The 18,026-nt window shown below is 40.6% G+C and overlaps 2 protein-coding genes across 5 annotated transcripts in view; both read left to right on the forward strand.

Moving 5' to 3' along the window:
- Positions 1–1,317: 1,317 nt before the first annotated feature.
- LOC113140175 (NACHT, LRR and PYD domains-containing protein 3-like) lies at positions 1,318–10,988 on the forward strand. Its single transcript, XM_026323937.1, has 12 exons — positions 1,318–1,527; positions 2,943–3,050; positions 3,149–3,187; positions 3,597–5,358; positions 5,462–5,635; positions 6,904–7,140; positions 7,351–7,524; positions 8,288–8,461; positions 8,908–9,081; positions 9,294–9,458; positions 10,104–10,169; positions 10,252–10,988. The coding sequence occupies exons 1-12, from the start codon at positions 1,482–1,484 to the stop codon at positions 10,457–10,459; spliced, it is 3,327 nt and encodes a 1,108-aa protein (XP_026179722.1). The 5' UTR covers positions 1,318–1,481; the 3' UTR covers positions 10,460–10,988.
- Positions 10,989–13,079: 2,091 nt separating this feature from the next.
- The window catches only part of LOC113140172 (NACHT, LRR and PYD domains-containing protein 12-like), a 33,516-nt gene continuing 28,569 nt past the window's right edge, over positions 13,080–18,026 (forward strand). For 3 of the 4 annotated variants that reach the window (XM_026323927.1, XM_026323929.1, XM_026323930.1), the window contains exons 1-5: positions 13,080–13,568; positions 14,108–14,233; positions 14,333–14,386; positions 15,781–17,533; positions 17,637–17,807. In XM_026323927.1, coding sequence (XP_026179712.1) covers positions 13,520–13,568; positions 14,108–14,233; positions 14,333–14,386; positions 15,781–17,533; positions 17,637–17,807 — 2,153 coding nt within the window. In that variant the 5' untranslated portion in view covers positions 13,080–13,519. The remainder of the gene's footprint in view (positions 13,569–14,107; positions 14,234–14,332; positions 14,387–15,780; positions 17,534–17,636; positions 17,808–18,026) is intronic. The other variant, XM_026323928.1, reaches the window with a different exon arrangement.

Consider the following 18,026-nt stretch of genomic DNA (forward strand, 5'->3'; position numbering starts at 1 on the left):
TATGTCTTAGTAAAACTGATGAGTCTTTTTACATTCATTTTGTCTCAGTCTTGTGTCATAGTGAATCAAATATCTTGGGTTTTGGACTGTTGACCAGACATTCTGCTTCAGCTCCTCCAGACCAGCACCAAGCCCATGAGACATCTGCTGGACGTCCTCCTGCTCTGCCTCTGTTACATACAATCAGTGTTAATTTTGACAGCAGATTTTAATTTAGTTTTAGTCATAGTCTTTTGACTAAAATGCAATTTTAGTTTTAGTCATATTTTAGTCATCTGCTTTGTTTTAGTTTTAGTCTAGTTTTAAAATCTATTGGGTTTAATTTAAGTGTAATTTAGTAAAACTATTGTAATATACAAAATATTCTAAATTAAAATTAAATAAAAACAGTGCTCATTAAACATATATGGAATATGGCCTTTCCATAAAAGACCAAAAATTAGATATGCATTGTTTATAACCTGTATATGACATTCTTCATTCTTTAAAGCCAAAGGTCAACTCCAAAACATTTAAGAGAAAAACTGTATTTAGCAGTAATGACATTGCATCAAAGATGAAACTGACCCATATATCTTCTCTTTGTTTTCTCCAGCTGTTTCCATTTCATTATAGTTTAAGTCAGACACAAACCCAGTGCAGGCTATGATGATGATGATGTCGTGGACTCGCACATCCCACGTCACCAGGTGGATCAGTTACTTTTCAAATGTGCGTCCAAGAAGATTCTGATTGGATCTTTAATAAAAACGTCGTTTTTATTAGTTAACGAAATGTCAGTATATTTTAATTATAGTTTTCATCATCACTTAATTTTTAATTAGTTATCGTCTCGTTTTCGTTCGTGAAAACAACGAAAATTATAACAAAAATATTTCGTCAACGAAATGAACACTGCATACAATATGGGTGGGATAGTTTATCACTAGAAAACTGCACAGACTAATAATGATCAGCAGAACGAAAGATCTAAGAATAGTTAGTTGTGTTGGTCCAGTGCAGCTCGTCGTGCAGCATGTGGGGGTCCAGTTACAGTTGCAGTCCAAACAATGTCAAGCCTTTTTATAACTGTGCACAGCACTGCTGCTATGTCTGATTTTCCTCAGTCCCCCATCCACACCATATCAGAGACAGGAAACTGAAACCTAAAGCAACTGACCTGTCTGCTTACATTGTTATTGAAAAACGGCTCAGCATTAAGTCACCTGGGGACACGGTTAAATCTTTTAATCTTCTATTTTTAGAGGTAGAAAGCAGCCTGGTGAGTCTGATGAGTAATGTGGGTGGTACCACAATAAAACCATTTCCTGCTTTCACACAATCAAAACCAGTTGAGCTTCAAACAGAAAGACACAATGTTTGAGTTTTGACTTTGATTTCATCTGCAAAGTCTTGTGCTCTCTAAAAGTACTTGTTTTATTCTCTGTGTGAGGTTTATTCTGTAGATTTAGAGTCAGCAGAGCTGCGTGGGCAAATGCAGAATGGAAGCGACTGCCCAGGATTTGCCTCCTGATGGATCACGCTATGGTAAGAGTCTTGTTTACTTTCCTTAGTAAATGTCACTGAGTTCTTAATATGCAGTCTGGCATCAGAAAAGCAAGAGAAACAGTGATGGGGGAATGTTTTCCTTTGTTTTACTTTCTGAAACCAAGACATGAACAGCCAGTCTAGAGGCAGAAAGAAGGTAATAGTTGAGATAATATAATAAGTTACTGCAACTCAGACCCAACTCAACCTGTTTGGTCAGGGGAATGGAAACTAGAAGTAAGGCATCTGAGACTGTTATCTGTGTTTTATTAGGCTGGACTCAGTGTTTCCTCATTAAGATTAGCCTGACATTTGCTCACATAACAACACACGTAACTTGCCCAGTTTAGTTCTAAGTGTCTTTAATATATGAGGGATGGATGCAGACATGATATGTAGTTATGATATGGTTTGGTCTCACTGTATTTTGCAGCCAACTTACCTGGGACATGCATTATGTGGCAGAGATGCTCTGTCAGGATCTGCATGTTGTAGGCAGGAATGACAGGAATGAAATTGTAATAGTTCTGGGCGGTAAACTGGTTCAAACCAAATACTGGTGTTTATTTTTGTTATATGAATTTTTAACATACCTCAATATTGGTGTATGTTGCTTACACAAGGGTCGGTATGTATGTATGTGTGACAGTGAATATGAGGAGGACAGACGAGAAAAGTTCTAAAACTGCACATTGTGTTTTTAAAAGAAAAAAGTGGACCCATGTCCTTTCCCCTATATCCTTCACTGAATGGTTGCTAATCAGATGTTATTCTACCAACGAATTAGCCTGAGTTTCACATAGGGCAGCATGGTGGATTAGTGGTTAGCCCTGTTGCCTCACAGCAAGAAGGTTCCTGGTTCTAAACCCATCAGGGGCCTTTCTGTGTGGAGTTTGCATGTTCTCCCTGTGCTTGTGTGGGTTTTCTCCAGGTACTCTGGTTTCCTCCCACAGTCCAAAAACATGTATGTCAGGTTGATTGGTGACTCTAAATTGCCCATAGGAGTGAGTGTGAGTGTGTGAGGTTGTTTGTCTCTATGTGGCCCTGTGATGGACTGGGGACCTGTCCAGGGTGGACCCCTGCCTTTCACCCAGAGAGAGCTGGGATAGGCTCCAGCAGATCCCTGGGACCCTGGTTAGGACTAAGGGGGTCTAGATGATGGATGGATGGATTGAGTTTCACATATCGTTGTAACATGATATTGATATGATATTTATTTTAAAACATTTTGTGTTTTAGTTTGTCATCTTGTACAACTTGATATCAAAAGTAACTGAAATGAACTTGCCACCTACTGACCTTTGTTGGTATTGCGGTTTCAGATAGCCTACCATAATTTGTAGTCTGAGCCAAATCATTTTCAAATAATGTTCTTTTGTTCCTGGCTCCTGATCATTTTATCTGTTGTCTTTCAGCTGTACCTCAGAACATCACCTCCCAAAATGGAAGTGTCAGCATGGCACCTCAGCTTACCAGTACTCATGTGAACGGTGATGTAAACATCACTGTAAACAACACATGTGGTAAATACTGACATGAATTTCTGAAGCTTCTCTGTTTATTTGTGTAATTGCATAAATTGTTCTGCCTTTCTCAAGAGATGTTCCTGTTTCTGTTTCAGGCCAGATTCTTGCCAGGACACATGAGGCTAATGCCAAAGGTACTGTGTTGTCTAAAGACAGATATGACCCATCAACAGATATTTTGTAACGAAATGACAAAAACATTTACCTTACTGCTATTAAAGGGGAGGCAGAAATAATAATAATATGATGATGTGATAATTAAACCTGAAAGTGTGACTTCCACATTCAGAGAAGTCAGCGACCATCACCTGTTTTTCTTTCCTGTCATCTTTCCATCCTGTACTTGGCAGGAGGTTTTGCTTTTTAAATAAATGCTAATTTACTTACTAGCTTTCCAATATCTGACCAAGATACAGGTAGACCCAGTGTGGTTTGGGTCTGGTCCTTTTGTGGTTGTCTGAACACTTGAAAACAGTATGTGCTTATTTGGAATGTGAAAAGAAAAATTATGTTAATAAAATCATAATTTTACTTATCTTTCAGAAAATATCCAAAGGTGCCAAACTGAACTAAAGTCTTACCTTCAAAATAAAACAGAAGCACTGATTTCAGAAACAAATGATGAATCATCGACTTCTCTAAACAAGATCTACACAGAACTTTACATCACACAAGGAGGCAGTGGGGACGTTAATGGAGAACATGAAGTGGTTGAGCTGGAGTGTCAAAGAAGAACGAGTCAGGAGAGGAAAATCGACCTCAATGACATTGTTAAACCTTTAGCAGAGGAAGAGTCTCGTCCCCAGAGAGTCCTGACCAAGGGAATTGCTGGCATTGGAAAAACTGTAGCTGTGCAGAAATTCACTCATGACTGGGCCACAGGAGCAGCCAACCAGAATATTCAGTTCATATTTCCCTTCACTTTCCGAGACTTGAATTCAATAAAAGATGAACCCCGTAGTCTTAAGGACTTAATAACTGACAATTTTGAAGAAGTGAATGACTTGGAAAGATCAGACTACAATAGTTCAAGTGTGTTGTTCATCTTTGACGGTCTGGACGAAAGCAAATTCCCTCTGGACTTTGAGAATAATAAGCGGTGCCGCAACATTACTCGGACTGCAACAGTAGACGCCCTGCTAACCAACTTAATCCAAGGGAACCTTCTGCACAAAGCCTCGATCTGGATCACAACTAGACCGGCTGCAGCCAGCAAGATTCCTGCCAAGCACTTCAACAGAGTGACAGAGGTACGAGGCTTTAATGACGAGCAGAAGGAGGAGTACTTTCAGAAGAAATTTGGGGACAAAGATGTTGTCCAGAAGATCATCAGTCATCTTCAGTCCAAACTGTTGAGAAGCCTGTACATCATGTGCCACATCCCAATGTTCTGCTGGATTTCAGCCACAGTTCTTGAGAGTCTCCTGGCCAACACTCAGGAAAACAAGTTGCCCAGAACTGTGACTGAAATGTACATGCACTTCCTGATCATTCAGACTCAGCGCAAACGTGAGAAGCGTTATCAGAAAGAGGAAACAGACAAAGACCTGATCATGAAATTGGGAAAACTGGCATTTGAGCAGCTGCAGAAGGGAAACTTAATCTTCAGTAAGGAAGATCTGCAAGACTGTAAGATTGATCTGGAACAAGCTGCAGTTTACTCAGGGGTTTGTACACAGGTCATAAGAAAAGAACATGGTCTTTACAGACAGGACTGTTACTCCTTCATCCATTTAACTGTTCAGGAGTTTCTGGCAGCTCTGTATGTGTTAGAGACCTTCACTGAGAGCAGAGATAATCTGCTTGCCAGTAGGACAAGTGTGAGAGTGGCTTCAGAGAAAGGAAACATTCCTATAATTCTCCTCCACAAAGATGCAGTGAATATGACTTTGGATGGTAATTATGGACAATGGGACTTGTTCCTCCGCTTCCTGCTCGGCCTCTCACAGGATAAAAATCGGAAGCTTCTTCAGAAAATAGGATTTACACCAAGCCAATCACAGAGCAACAAGGAGACAATCATATACATTCATGAGAAGATCAAGAAACTGTCGTACACTGACAAGAGCATCAATCTGTTCTACTGTTTAAATGAGCTGGGTGACCAGTCGCTGGTAGAGCAAGTTCAAAAGTACCAAAGCTCAGGAGATGTTAGTAAAATTTCACCTTCACACTGGTCGGCTCTGGCCTTTGTGCTGCTTGTTTCTGATGAAAACCTGGATGTTTTTGACCTGAAGGACTACGACAGATCAGATGCAGTTCTGGAGAGACTGGTGCCGGTGCTGAAAGCAGCAAAGACAGCCCTGTAAGTATTTGGTCTGAAGGAACCCAACTGCTCTGGAGTTCACAGGTTGTACTAAAATACAGAGGCAGAGGACAGAGTGGTTAAAGCAGTTTTTTCTCTTTAGGTTAAATGACTGTCACCTCACTGACAGATCCTGCAAGTGTATTTCATCAGTTCTCAGCTCAAAGTCTTCTGGTCTAGAGGAATTAGACCTGAGCAGAAATGAACTGCTGGACTCTGGAATCAACCTGCTCTCTGATGGCCTAAAAAGTCCCAACTGCAAACTCCAGAGACTCAGGTAAACACATCCAGGTCTCTTAGTTTAGGGGCAGTAATTTACAAAAGCAAGGTTTTTGCATGATGATCGATAATATAAAATGGACATTTTATGGTACATCATAGTGTAGTTCTGAGTAGTAGTCATAAGCTATGTCTTATGGGGCGTCAGTCATTTTTGAATATTTACACTGAGTAACTAGTTGTGATGGTTGTGTAGCTGATAATCAACCATATCATTCTCATTCAGTGTGGCTTAACATAAAAAAGGCAAACAATGTCAGCAAAAAAAAAAATGGTGGGCTCAGACTATAAATCTAATCTAGAGGTGGATCTGCCATACGTTATTTTTACACTTCACATTTTTTGGCAATCATGGCCTAATGGCTAGGGAGTCAGACTTTATAACCTGAAAATTGCAGGTTCGAGTCTCAGCTCTGGCAGGAATTGTCGGTGGCACAGAGTGAATAGCCATTGCTCTGTCCACTCTCAATACCACGACTGAGGTGTGTGCACGGTGTGAGTGTGTGTTCACTGCTGTGTGCACTTGGGTGGGTTAAATGCAGAGCACAAATTCTGAGTATGGGTCACCATACTTGGCCATATCAGTCACTTTCAAGAGGATGAATAATTATCATTGGAAAAAAACCTTGTTTTCTACAGTATGTGAAACTGTTCTTGCCTTCACAGCAGCATAAACAAACTAAAAATCAACAATGCATTAACTACCTGTAATTCTGAAACTTGCAAACATAAGTGCAGTTATTAAAAAAAACTTGATATTAAGGACCCTGGACATTTACTGTGGCATTTTCCTGTCAGGACTCTGGCTGCAGCTTTCTGGATTAACTGGAGGCTTTTTATGGAGATACTGGGACATCCAGATAGTACAGAGTTACAGTAATCTAGCCTTGAGGTAACAAATGCATGGACTAGTTTTTCTGCATCATTTTGAGACAGGATGCTCCTAATTTTGACAATGTTGTGTAAGTGACAGAAGATAGTAACAGACATTTGTTTTATGTGTGAATTAAAGGACACATCTTAATAAGAGCTAATCATCATCAACCATCTAAAGTAGCTATATTGTTAGATAGATACAGCTGAGTGTCATCTGCATAGCCATGGTAATTCATAGAGTGCTTCCTAATGACATTGCCTAAGGGAAGCATGTATGAAGTGAAGATCTGTCCTAGCACGGAAACCATCAATGTTCTCTACTGTTTTGTGATTTTTGATTTGTGAATGTGGCAAATAGGTTATAAATCATGTTTTTTCTTCTTTGTGCAGTTTGGAAGAATGCAGCATTACAGCAAAAGGGCACTTGTCATTATCCAGTGGTCTGGCTTCACACTCTTGCCTCAGAGAGCTGGATATCAGCAAAAATAAAATTCTTGTTGTAGACATGATGGATCATAAAGAACGTCTGATGGTCAGTCACCTTCTGAAAGCGCCTCCAGCTGATCCCCTGACTTCAGTGGTTCCAGTCCTTGAGGTTGTGAACAAATGCTCTTTGGAAACACTGAGGTAAAATGTTAATGTGTTATTTTTGCACTCTTAGTGTTGGCATTGGAACAAAGTTGTAAAGTTGCTCCAGAGAGTCCTGTTGGAGGCAAAGGGATAATTCAAGTCTAAAGGACTTTTTGGCCTAAAGGGAGTGTAACACATTCAGTCCTCTGGGGACCATGAATATCCACAGTAAATTTATGGGGTCATTTATGTGTGTCCTGTTTGCAGGTTAAGTGAGTGTGGCATTACAGGGGATGGATGGAAAACTGTGGCTTCAGCTCTCGGGTTGAACATCTCTCTTCTGAAAAACCTAGATCTGAGCCGAAATAGTTTTGGAGGCCGGGAGGTTTCTCATCTCTGTAGCTTTCTGAAGCATCCTGAGTGCCAGCTGGAGAGATTATGGTAAGACTCTCAGCAGTCATTTCACCAAAATAGTCTTGTACTAAACTAGGTCCTGGGCTGTAGTAGACATGGGGATGGCATTTTACTGTTTAGATCAAGTTTCACTTTTTCTACTTTCTATATCAAGTCACACTGTTCTTAACATTTACTTGGAAAACAGTAAAATTAGCTAGTTTATTTGCAGCTGCCATTGAAAATCTTACAGCAAAATTATTACCCACTGCAGCAGAGAACTGAGGCTTGATTTCTGGTACTGGCACCTCGGCTCAGTCATGCAACAAACAACTATTTTAATAACTGATTAATCGGCCAATTTTGTTTTCAATTAATCAATTAATTTAACTTTTACAAAAGAATATAAACCATTTTATTGTCAACATATGAACCTTAAACAATGAGTTTGCTCTACATGTAATAAAAAGCAAATGATTTTAATAATCAGTTTAGTTTCAGCCCTGCATTACACCAAACACAGCTGCTGTTTTTGTTCCTGTTGCTTCAAGGTCGACCACTTTTACTGACTGCTACCGAATGCAGGTGCATAAGATTTGAGTGGGTTAGTGTCAGGGCTGTGACACATGAGAAAAGCATCTTCAAGCACCATGTGTCATAAATGCAGTAGGTTTTTGTCTGTTCCTGTTCAGCCAATAATGCATTTAGCAGTGTGAAGGGCCATAGTTACACTTTCATTCTGTGATAACTTGCATACAAAAGTGGGAGTTCTTTGGGGAGTAAAAGAACAATTTCTTTGTTTTTGGTGAAGGCTTTTTAATACAGATCTGGAAAAGAAAAGTGCTGCAGCCCTGGCCTCAGCTCTAGCTTCAAATCCTTTCCACCTGAGGGAGTTGGATCTAGGTGGGAACAACCTGGGTGATGCTGGAGTGACAGAGATCGCTGCTGTTCTGAAAGATCCAAATTGTAAAATGGATATCCTAAGGTGAGACTCTGATACAGGTTTTTCAAAAATCAGTCCAATGAATGTTAAAAAAAAAAAACAACAACAACAACACAAGCGTACCAGACGGTGCTTTTCAATGTGCGGGTCACGTGACGCTCTCTTCATCTCCACGGTGAAGGTGTTTTTTTATATGTGTCCACCAAAATCAGCTGTTGAAGCCTGTATCGAGACCTGCAGCTAAAAGACACTAAATTGACTGCCGATTTGTCCGATTAGATAAGGGGACTTATTAACCCGCTACATATTTGAAACATCATGTGTGCCTGTTTGTCAGTTCATTTACAAAGCCTAAATTTAAAAACAAATGAATCATCTTATGCCTGTGGAGTCACTGGCTCAACACTGTTGACCATTTGAAAAGAAAAGAAATCTGAGCTGCAACTGCATTTTCCCACCTATAAGTTCAACCTGTTTTTTTCCAACAGACTGTCTGGCTGTCGGTTTAGCAGGAGTGGCTGTGCAGCCCTGGCTTCTAGTTTGAAGTCAAACCCTGCCCACCTGAAAGTTCTGGATCTGTCAAGAAATGACCTCCAAGACTCTGGTGTGAAAAACCTTTCTGAATTTTTGGAAGAGCCTCTTTGCCACCTGGAGTCACTAAAGTAAGTATTGTGTACTGTGGGTACTGTTACTTTCCTAGTATTTCAGGCTGATCATTTCACACTAAAACTCACCACTGAAGCAGAATACAAATGTTAAAAGTTTTGGTGTGTTTCATATGTAGTTATATGTACATTTAGGTAAATCTTTCCACAAGACGTTATGACATGAAACAAACTCTGTGAAAGCTGTGCTTAATAACGTCTCCTTCCAGCCTGACATGCTGCACATTAACAGCAGCCTGTTGCGAGTCTTTGACACGTGCCCTCAGCCGCTGCTCTGCTCTGAAGGAGCTCGACCTGCGCTACAACGGCATAACGGAGCAGGGGAGAAAGCTGCTCTCTGATTGGCTGAGGAAATCCCAGCATACAATACTGAGGTGAGACTACTCAGTAATTCTTTCTTACTTTGCTACTACTTCTGCAATTCAATAAATATAATGGATCTGATTTTTAATTTTAAATCATTTCAGTGTCAGTCAAACTGCTGACATGCTTTAATATGCAAACTACATTTACAAGCTAGGAGGATTTTGCAGGAAGAGGTATATAATTGATCAGTCAAGACAAGGGGATGTGGTGGGCGGTTTCAGTATTTCATATCTTGTTTGTTGAGGTTTTATTTACCTTTTGTTGTCATTTTAAATCAACAAACTACGTTATTTGCCCTTCTGACTGCATTCTCTGTGTTACACTTGTTGAGTTCATATGGGAAGAACGTATCCAAAAATAAATTTGATTTAAAAGAACCGATTCAAAAAAGAACATTTATTTAATAGATTTCCCTATCTTTTGTTGTGCAACCTTCAAAGATAAAAAAAAAAAATGCCCAAAACATATCAGACCCTTGCTGTCAGCTCCGGCCTCCCTGACCATTTAACCTATAAGAAACCCTTACATTATATATAATGAGATACATGTTAATCAGCAGCAGAAGACCACAGGTGTGATTTTAGAGAGACAGCAAAGGTTTTAGGCTAATTAGGTTTAATTTAGGTAATTATAGCAATTTCTTTCTGTCTCAGGATGTCAGACTGCAAAGACAACGGCTGTGAGGTTCTGGCCTCGGCCTCAACAGCAGAAGACCACAGGTATGACTTTAACAGACTCGTGACAACCTGGAAATAGCCTTACAGGCTACAGAGTAATTATATCAGTTTATCTCCATTTCAGGTTGTCAGACTGCAAAGACAGCAACTGTGAGGTTCTGGCCTCGGCCCTGAAGTCAAACCCTGGAGCTGAGCAAGAGTTTTCATTTCCAGCAGAATCAGGTCTGAAGCTGCCGTCTGAAGACACCGACACTGACGAAGTGGTACAACATCTGAACAGTGATTGCCACCTAAGTGACACTGACAAAAATTGGGCAATGTTTTACATTTAACATATTCCTATGGAGACGTCACAGAAATTCACTAAGCAATTTCAAAGTGACCATCAGTTTTTAAAGGAAGCAGCATCCTGGCTAAAACTCTACCAGAACTTTGTTTGTTCAGGTTCCAGCTGAAAAACAGCTCTAAGGTACAAGGTTATTACAGCTGCAATAACTGATTATCCTGTCTACCTAAGGCCTTTGGACAGTAGTGATGACAACAGTGATACGTCATCACTTCTTTCTCTGATACATTAAACTTGTTGATGAGCAGGTTCTTATCTCCACCTCCAGCAGCTGCAGACCAACCTGCTGATCCATGTGGACCAGTGGCTTGAGTCCACCTGAGGAGTCTTGCACATTCAGATGATTATTCCTTGTTGCTCAACTACTATTACACAGCTTTCATGTCAATCGAGTTTCAAGAATGAAAATGTGAATTAAATTACAAGAATGCTAATAGCTAAACAGTGTTTAAGAAAATGAATTTATGTAACTTAGTGGTTAGCACTGTTGCCTCACAGCAAGGAGGACTTACATATATATAAAATTCCCTTCTCACCCGTACGGGTGGTGTGTGTCTTCCTCAATCTTGGGTCCTCTACCAGTGGCCTGGGAGTTTGAGGGTTCTTTGCAGTATCTTAGCTGTTCCTAGGACTGGACCCTTCCAGACAGAGAGCTCTGGTGTTGTTCCTGGGATCTGTTGGAGCCCCTGTCCCAGTTCGGGGGTCACAACCCAAGTGTACTGATTACCACAGGGGACCATTGTTGTCTTCACCTTCCACATCTTTTCTAGTTCTTCTTTCAGCCCTTGGTATTTCTCATGTTCCTTCTTCCTGATGTTTCTATCACTTGGGTTTGCTACATCTACCACTATGGCCTTCTTCTGCTGTTTGTCCACCACCACTATGTCTGTTTGGTTAGCCATCACCAGTTTGTCGGTCAGTATCTGGAAGTCCCACAGGATCTTAGCTCGGTCATTCTCCACCATCTGTGGAGGTGTGTCCCATTTTGACCTTGGGACCTCCAGCCCATACTCAGCACAGATGTTCCTGTACACTATGCCGGCCACTTGGTTATGGCGTTCCATGTTTGCCCTGCCTGCTGATCTGCTGGAGCCTATCCCAGCTCTCTTTGGGTGAAAGGCAGGGGTACACCCTGGACAGGTCACCAGTCCATCACAAGGCCACATAGAGACAAACAATCAACCTGACATACATGATATAATATATAATGTCAACGTTTTTGCCACCCTTTAATGTTATTGTGAGAACAAATGACAGGTTCTTTAAGTAGCCTGTTTAATGGCTGTTCAGTTCAAGCAGTAAAAATAAAAGCAGTAAATTGCAGGTTATCTAGGTTATCTACTGTCGATTACTTCACCTGGACGACTGAGAATCTCAACAGACATAAATCGCAGTTGTGTCAACCAAGAATCTTCCAAGGTGAAGGTTTTGCTTTTGCTGCTTGTCCCGTTGGAGGCAGGTGTGTTGTGGAAATAACGAGAATAGTAGTGATGGGCAAATGATACCGAGGCTTCGGAGCTTGTCACTCTTCCTGTGATGTGATGTGAATCGAAACACTGTGTCGAGGCTTGTATCAAAACACCAGTGTCACGTGACTGATGATGTTCGAAGCCTCGAACCTACTGTTTCGCTTCGCGCTTCATTGCTTCAAAATGTTTCAAAGCTTTTCATTGGCTCATGGTGTTTCAATGCATTCTGAGGCAATGACAGCTTGACAGCTTTGACAGATTTGAGTGGTTTGGTGCCATACCAGCTATATAACATGTGACAGTGACCCAGATACACAGGTAAAAGCTCGTTCCTGCGGTCCGGCACGTTAAGGATCATACTCGATACGTCTCATGCCATTTGTTTCCTCGAGTCCCCTCTTTGCATCCTTTCCTTAGTCCTGTCATGTGCAAGGAAAGGACGTGAGGTGGACACAATTCATGGAATAGCGATACACCCCGGTTCGTTATTGTCGTCAGGTGTTTGATCCCGGAAGAGGTAAAGGTTTGTGACTGCCTCGGCGCCATCGTTTGAGCTCCGTGTCCTGACGCGTAGGGAGTGAAACAGTGATGGGAGGTCCGGCTCTTTTGGCTGGGCTCCCTTAGAAGAGCTGGCTCTGAAGATTCCCAAATGGGTTTTCATTGAGTATCACTCGGCGCCTTCTATTTTAGCCGAATTTACCAATCATGAATGGTCTGTGTGTTGGTAAGCAATTTGTATTGTGTTTTCATAAAAGCTTTATTTTTATGCCTTTTTTCTTTGCAAAAAACCCAGTTACTATTATTGAACATTTTAATCAAAGCTTTAAATGAACAGCTAACAGGTGAGCGGCTCCTGGATCTCTGTGCAGGTTTGTTGTTGACACTGCTTTGACGGATGTTTTCATCTTAGAAATTCTTCTCCAGTCTTCAATGTCACGGAAATGCAGCAAGATTATACTTTTTTCTGTTTTTGTTCCTGACGCGCTTGCATTTAAATCCGGCTCCCCCGCGTCTCCATCTGCCCCCCCTACCATATTTCACATAATGGTATAATCCTGGTCATGTGATGTCATGGTGTGCCAATCAAAAAGTCGCGGATGACGTCGAAACCCGCCATCCGTTCTTTATAAACTGGTTGGCAATCAACTGTAAAAGTGTCAGTATCAGGCTACTACCGCCCTGATGTTTTTATTTTCTCTTTGTAACTTACAGCTTCAACACAGTGGTCTCAAGGAACTTTACAGAAACCCGACAAATCCCTTATGAGCAGCACTTGGCGACAGTGGAGAGGAAAAACTCCCTTTAACGGAAGAAGAATCCTCCAGCAGAACCGGGCTCAGTTTGGGCTCACATTCAGTGTGTTTGGTTTTGGCCACAGTCGAGTGTCCACACACAAAGTTTGACTTTCAGTTTTATAATTTCTTTTTAACTGACATTAACAGGACTTACAGGAAACTGAACGTAAGTGTGGAAATGCAGGATTTGTGATATAAAGCACTTTTGTTATTTCAGCTCCTTGTATTATTCTCTGTGATGTTTGTTCTGAAGGTCTGAAGTGAGGAGAGCTGGTTGGGGAAATGGAAAGTCCAAGTGGTCCGACTGTGGTTCCTGATACATCCCAGGACGGTGAGATGCTGGTTTAATTTCTATATTACTTATCACGGATGTGTTTTCAGACTCAGCTCTGTCTGAGGAAGAAAGAAAACTTGTTCTGACGAGAAGAACAAACTGGAAACTGATCTGATGCTATTTATTTTGAGTCAGTCCCACCCTGTGAATTTCCCTTTCTGGTAGTTGTACGACCATACTAACAGCACATATTTAGTGTATATATTCATATATAAGTTGAATTTTATATCTATATATGTTTGTGTGTGTGTGTGTGTCATTTGTCTACTGGAAATTAAGAAGTAACCAGCTAATTATTAACATTTGGATTTAAACACTTATTACTTACACATATTTAATATTTTCACATTCTTAGTTACATAGGGTAAATAAGAAGGTTGTGTTGGTCAGTTTGAATGTAATCTCAGTGTTTTCAGGTCTTTGCTAAATTAGATTAAATTAAATTACAAAACAGAATCTAGGAATCCCTCATACACATGCCAGTCTTAGATGAAAGGTCATTCATTTCTGGATTCTGGCTCCTGATCATTTTATAGCTGCAGCTCAGAGAGAAGCTCCAAACATCACAGTCACTGCCCAGAATGAAAGTGTCATCATCGCACCTCAGTTTACCAGTACTCATGTGACCCGTGATGTAAACATCACTGTAAACAACACTTATGGTAAATATTGACCTGAATTTATTAAGCTCCTTCTGATTAATTGAGTGACTGCATTAATCAGTCTGAGTTTCTCAAGAGATGTTTCTGTTCCTGTTTCAGGTCAGGTTCCCTCCAGGACACATGAGGCTGATGCTGTTGCTCCTAAAACCAAAGGTACTGAGCTTTTTCTAAACCAAGTAACACAAAACTATTAATTTACTGTTTCTACTGCACTTTACTGTCAGCAGAATGTAACTAGAGTGAGTTGTTGTGGAGTCGATGCAAACACAGCTGGATGTTCCCGTCCAACAGCATCAGTTCAAAGAGGAAGTAGTAAAGAAACTGCATAGTTGGCTGTTAACATGACGTGTTCTGATTTCTACTCTCATCAGGTCAGCAAAATTAAAAATAACTAACAGTGAACCCAAAGTGATTCCCAAACAGCATATTTTGTCTTGTTGAAAGCTGATTTCACTTTTTGATTCCAGTAGAGACGTGACATGTCAGGAATTTCTACCATCCTGAATCATTACTGGAAAAGTGAGATACAGGAGTTAGATTTGATCTAAATAAGTCAGTGCAGCAAAAGAATGTTTAGATACTGAAGACACATTTCGATAAGATAATCTTAACACGCTCTGTCTTAAATATTTCAAATGTGATATTTTGCTTTTTGAATCATTTGTGTTAATCATGATAGTATAGGATAATCTAAGAGCCAAGGTGCCTAAAAAATAAAAATAAATTAGGGAAGATTTAAACTCACACACTGACTCCAGATGAAATGACTTAAGTTGAAAATCTTTACTAATCTACGTTTGGTTCAGAACAAAATTACAAAACAATGTTTAATGGAAACTGACATCACATTGAGGCTGTATTTAACATCAGTAAATACATTAGAACATAACATAACTTCGCTACCTTTTCTTAGCTACCTTTTACAGAATAGCCATGAGAGTTAACAAAGAGTTGAAATAAAATACATTTTCTACCAAGTCCCAAGCAAAGTACAAAAGGTCTCCAAGGCAGGGACAGGGAGGAAAAACAAAAATAAAAAAATGTACTGTCTGTATTTCTCCCTAGTTTAGGATCAGAGAAAAAAATAAGAAATCACAGGCTCTACACAAGCTCCCTGTTCACAATAAAAGTCTATACATTTAAAAAACATTATTTTAAAACATTTTTCATCAAATAATTTGTGGTTCTTAACTGTTTTAACTCAAACATATTGATTCATTTTACACAATATTTAGGTTTAAAACATAAAGGTATTAACTTTTATAATGAGTCAGGCATTTCTGCCTCTTGTGTTGTAACACAGGCACCAAATCTTCTGCTTAAGGTGATTTTTATACTTGACAGGTAATTGAGAAAGTAGTAAGAAAATGTTTCTTAATCGGTACAAGTGTTTAAGCAAAGTTAGGAGCTCTCTGAGAGTGTTCTGTTGGTGAATACAACGTTGTGGTTCAGTCTTCCTTTTCAGTTTTTTTTCAGGTTTGTGAAGCACAACAGCATACAAAGAAAAGAAGGTCATTGCTGTAACTGTTCTTTTATTTATCTTTCAGAAAACATCCAAAGGTGCCAAACTAAACTAAAATCTTACCTTCAAATCAAAACACAAAATCTGTTTCAAGGAACAAAGGAGGCTGGATCATCGATTTCTCTAAACAAGATCTACACAGAACTTTACATCACACAAGGAGGCAGTGGGGACGTTAATGGAGAACATGAAGTGGTTGAGCTGGAATGTCAAAGAAGAACGAGTCAGGAGAGGAAAATCGACCTCAATGACATTGTTAAACCTTTAGCAGAGGAAGAGTCTCGTCCCCAGAGAGTCCTGACCAAGGGAATTGCTGGAATTGGAAAAACTGTAGCTGTGCAGAAATTCACTCATGACTGGGCCACAGGAGCAGCCAACCAGAATATTCAGTTCATATTTCCCTTCACTTTCCGAGACTTGAATTCAATAAAAGATGAACCCCGTAGTCTTAAGGACTTAATAACTGACAATTTTGAAGAAGTGAATGACTTGGAAAGATCAGACTACAATAGTTCAAGTGTGTTGTTCATCTTTGACGGTCTGGACGAAAGCAAATTCCCTCTGGACTTTGAGAATAATAAGGGGTGCCGCAACATTACCCAGACTGCAACAGTAGACGCCCTGCTAACCAACTTAATCCAAGGGAACCTGCTGCACAAAGCCTCGATCTGGATCACAACTAGACCGGCCGCAGCCAGCAAGATTCCTGTCGAATTCAACAGAGTGACCGAGGTACGAGGCTTTAATGACGAGCAGAAGGAGGAGTACTCTCAGAAGAAATTTGGGGACAAGGCCCAGAAGATCATCAGTCATCTTCAGTCCAAACTGTTCAGAAGTCTGTACATCATGTGCCACATCCCAATGTTCTGCTGGATTGTTGCCACAGTTCTTGAGAGTCTCCTGGCCAACACTCAGGAAAACAAGTTGCCCAGAACTGTGACTGAAATGTACATGCACTTCCTGATCATTCAGACTCAGCGCAAACGTGAGAAGCGTTATCAGAAAGAGGAAACAGACAAAGACCTGATCATGAAATTGGGAAAACTGGCATTTGAGCAGCTGCAGAAGGGAAACTTAATCTTCAGTAAGGAAGATCTGCAAGACTGTAAGATTGATCTGGAACAAGCTGCAGTTTACTCAGGAGTTTGTACACAGGTCATAAGAAAAGAACATGGTCTTTACAGACAGGACTGTTACTCCTTCATCCATTTAACTGTTCAGGAGTTTCTGGCAGCTCTGTATGTGTTGGAGACCTTCACTGAGAGCAGAGATAATCTGCTTGCCAGTAGCAGAGGAGTGAGAGTACAGACCAAAGCAAAACGGTCTGTTGTTTCTCTTCACGAGAGTGCAGTGGATTTGACCTTAAATAGCTATCAAGGACGATGGGACTTGTTCCTGCGCTTCCTGTTTGGTTTGTCACAGGACAAGAATCAGGAGCTTCTTCAGAAAATAGGATTTACACCAAGCCAATCACAGAGCAACATGGAGACAATCAGCTACATTCATAAGAAGATCAAGAAACTGTTGTACACTGACAAGAGCATCAATCTGTTCTACTGTTTAAATGAGCTGGGTGACCAGTCGCTGGTAGAGCAAGTTCAAAAGTACCAAAGCTCAGGAGATGTTAGTAAAATTTCACCTTCACACTGGTCGGCTCTGGCCTTTGTGCTGCTTGTTTCTGATGAAAACCTGGATGTTTTTGACCTGAAGGACTACGACAGATCAGATGCAGTTCTGGAGAGGCTGGTGCCTGTGCTGAAAGCAGCAAAGACAGCCCTGTAAGTATTTGGTCTGAAGGAACCCAACTGCTCTGGAGTTCACAGGTTGTACTAAAATACAGAGGCAGAGGACAGAGTGGTTAAAGCAGTTTTTTCTCTTTAGGTTAAATGGATGTCACCTCACTGACAGATGTTGTGAGTATGTTTCATCAGTTCTCAGCTCAAAGTCTTCTGGTCTAGAGGAGTTAGACCTGAGCAGAAATGAGCTCCAGGACTCCATCAAACCGCTGTGTGATGGCCTGAGAAGTCCCAACTGCAAACTCCAGACACTCAGGTGATAAGATCTTTGTAACTGAGGCATGTTAGTTTAGTTACTGTATCACACGTCTGTCTCTAATGTGTTGTAGTGACTGGGCATCCCTCCTCCACTCTAATTCAATTACAAACAAACGGACTGTGGTTTTAGCAGATGTTGGCACTGGAGCTCAGGGAGTGCCTCCCAGAGTGAAGCTAGACCTTATTTTAAATAACGTACAGACTAATGTTGTCTTAT

This window comes from Mastacembelus armatus, unplaced genomic scaffold (assembly GCF_900324485.2).
Source record: "Mastacembelus armatus unplaced genomic scaffold, fMasArm1.2, whole genome shotgun sequence".
Taxonomy (NCBI): domain Eukaryota; kingdom Metazoa; phylum Chordata; class Actinopteri; order Synbranchiformes; family Mastacembelidae; genus Mastacembelus; species Mastacembelus armatus.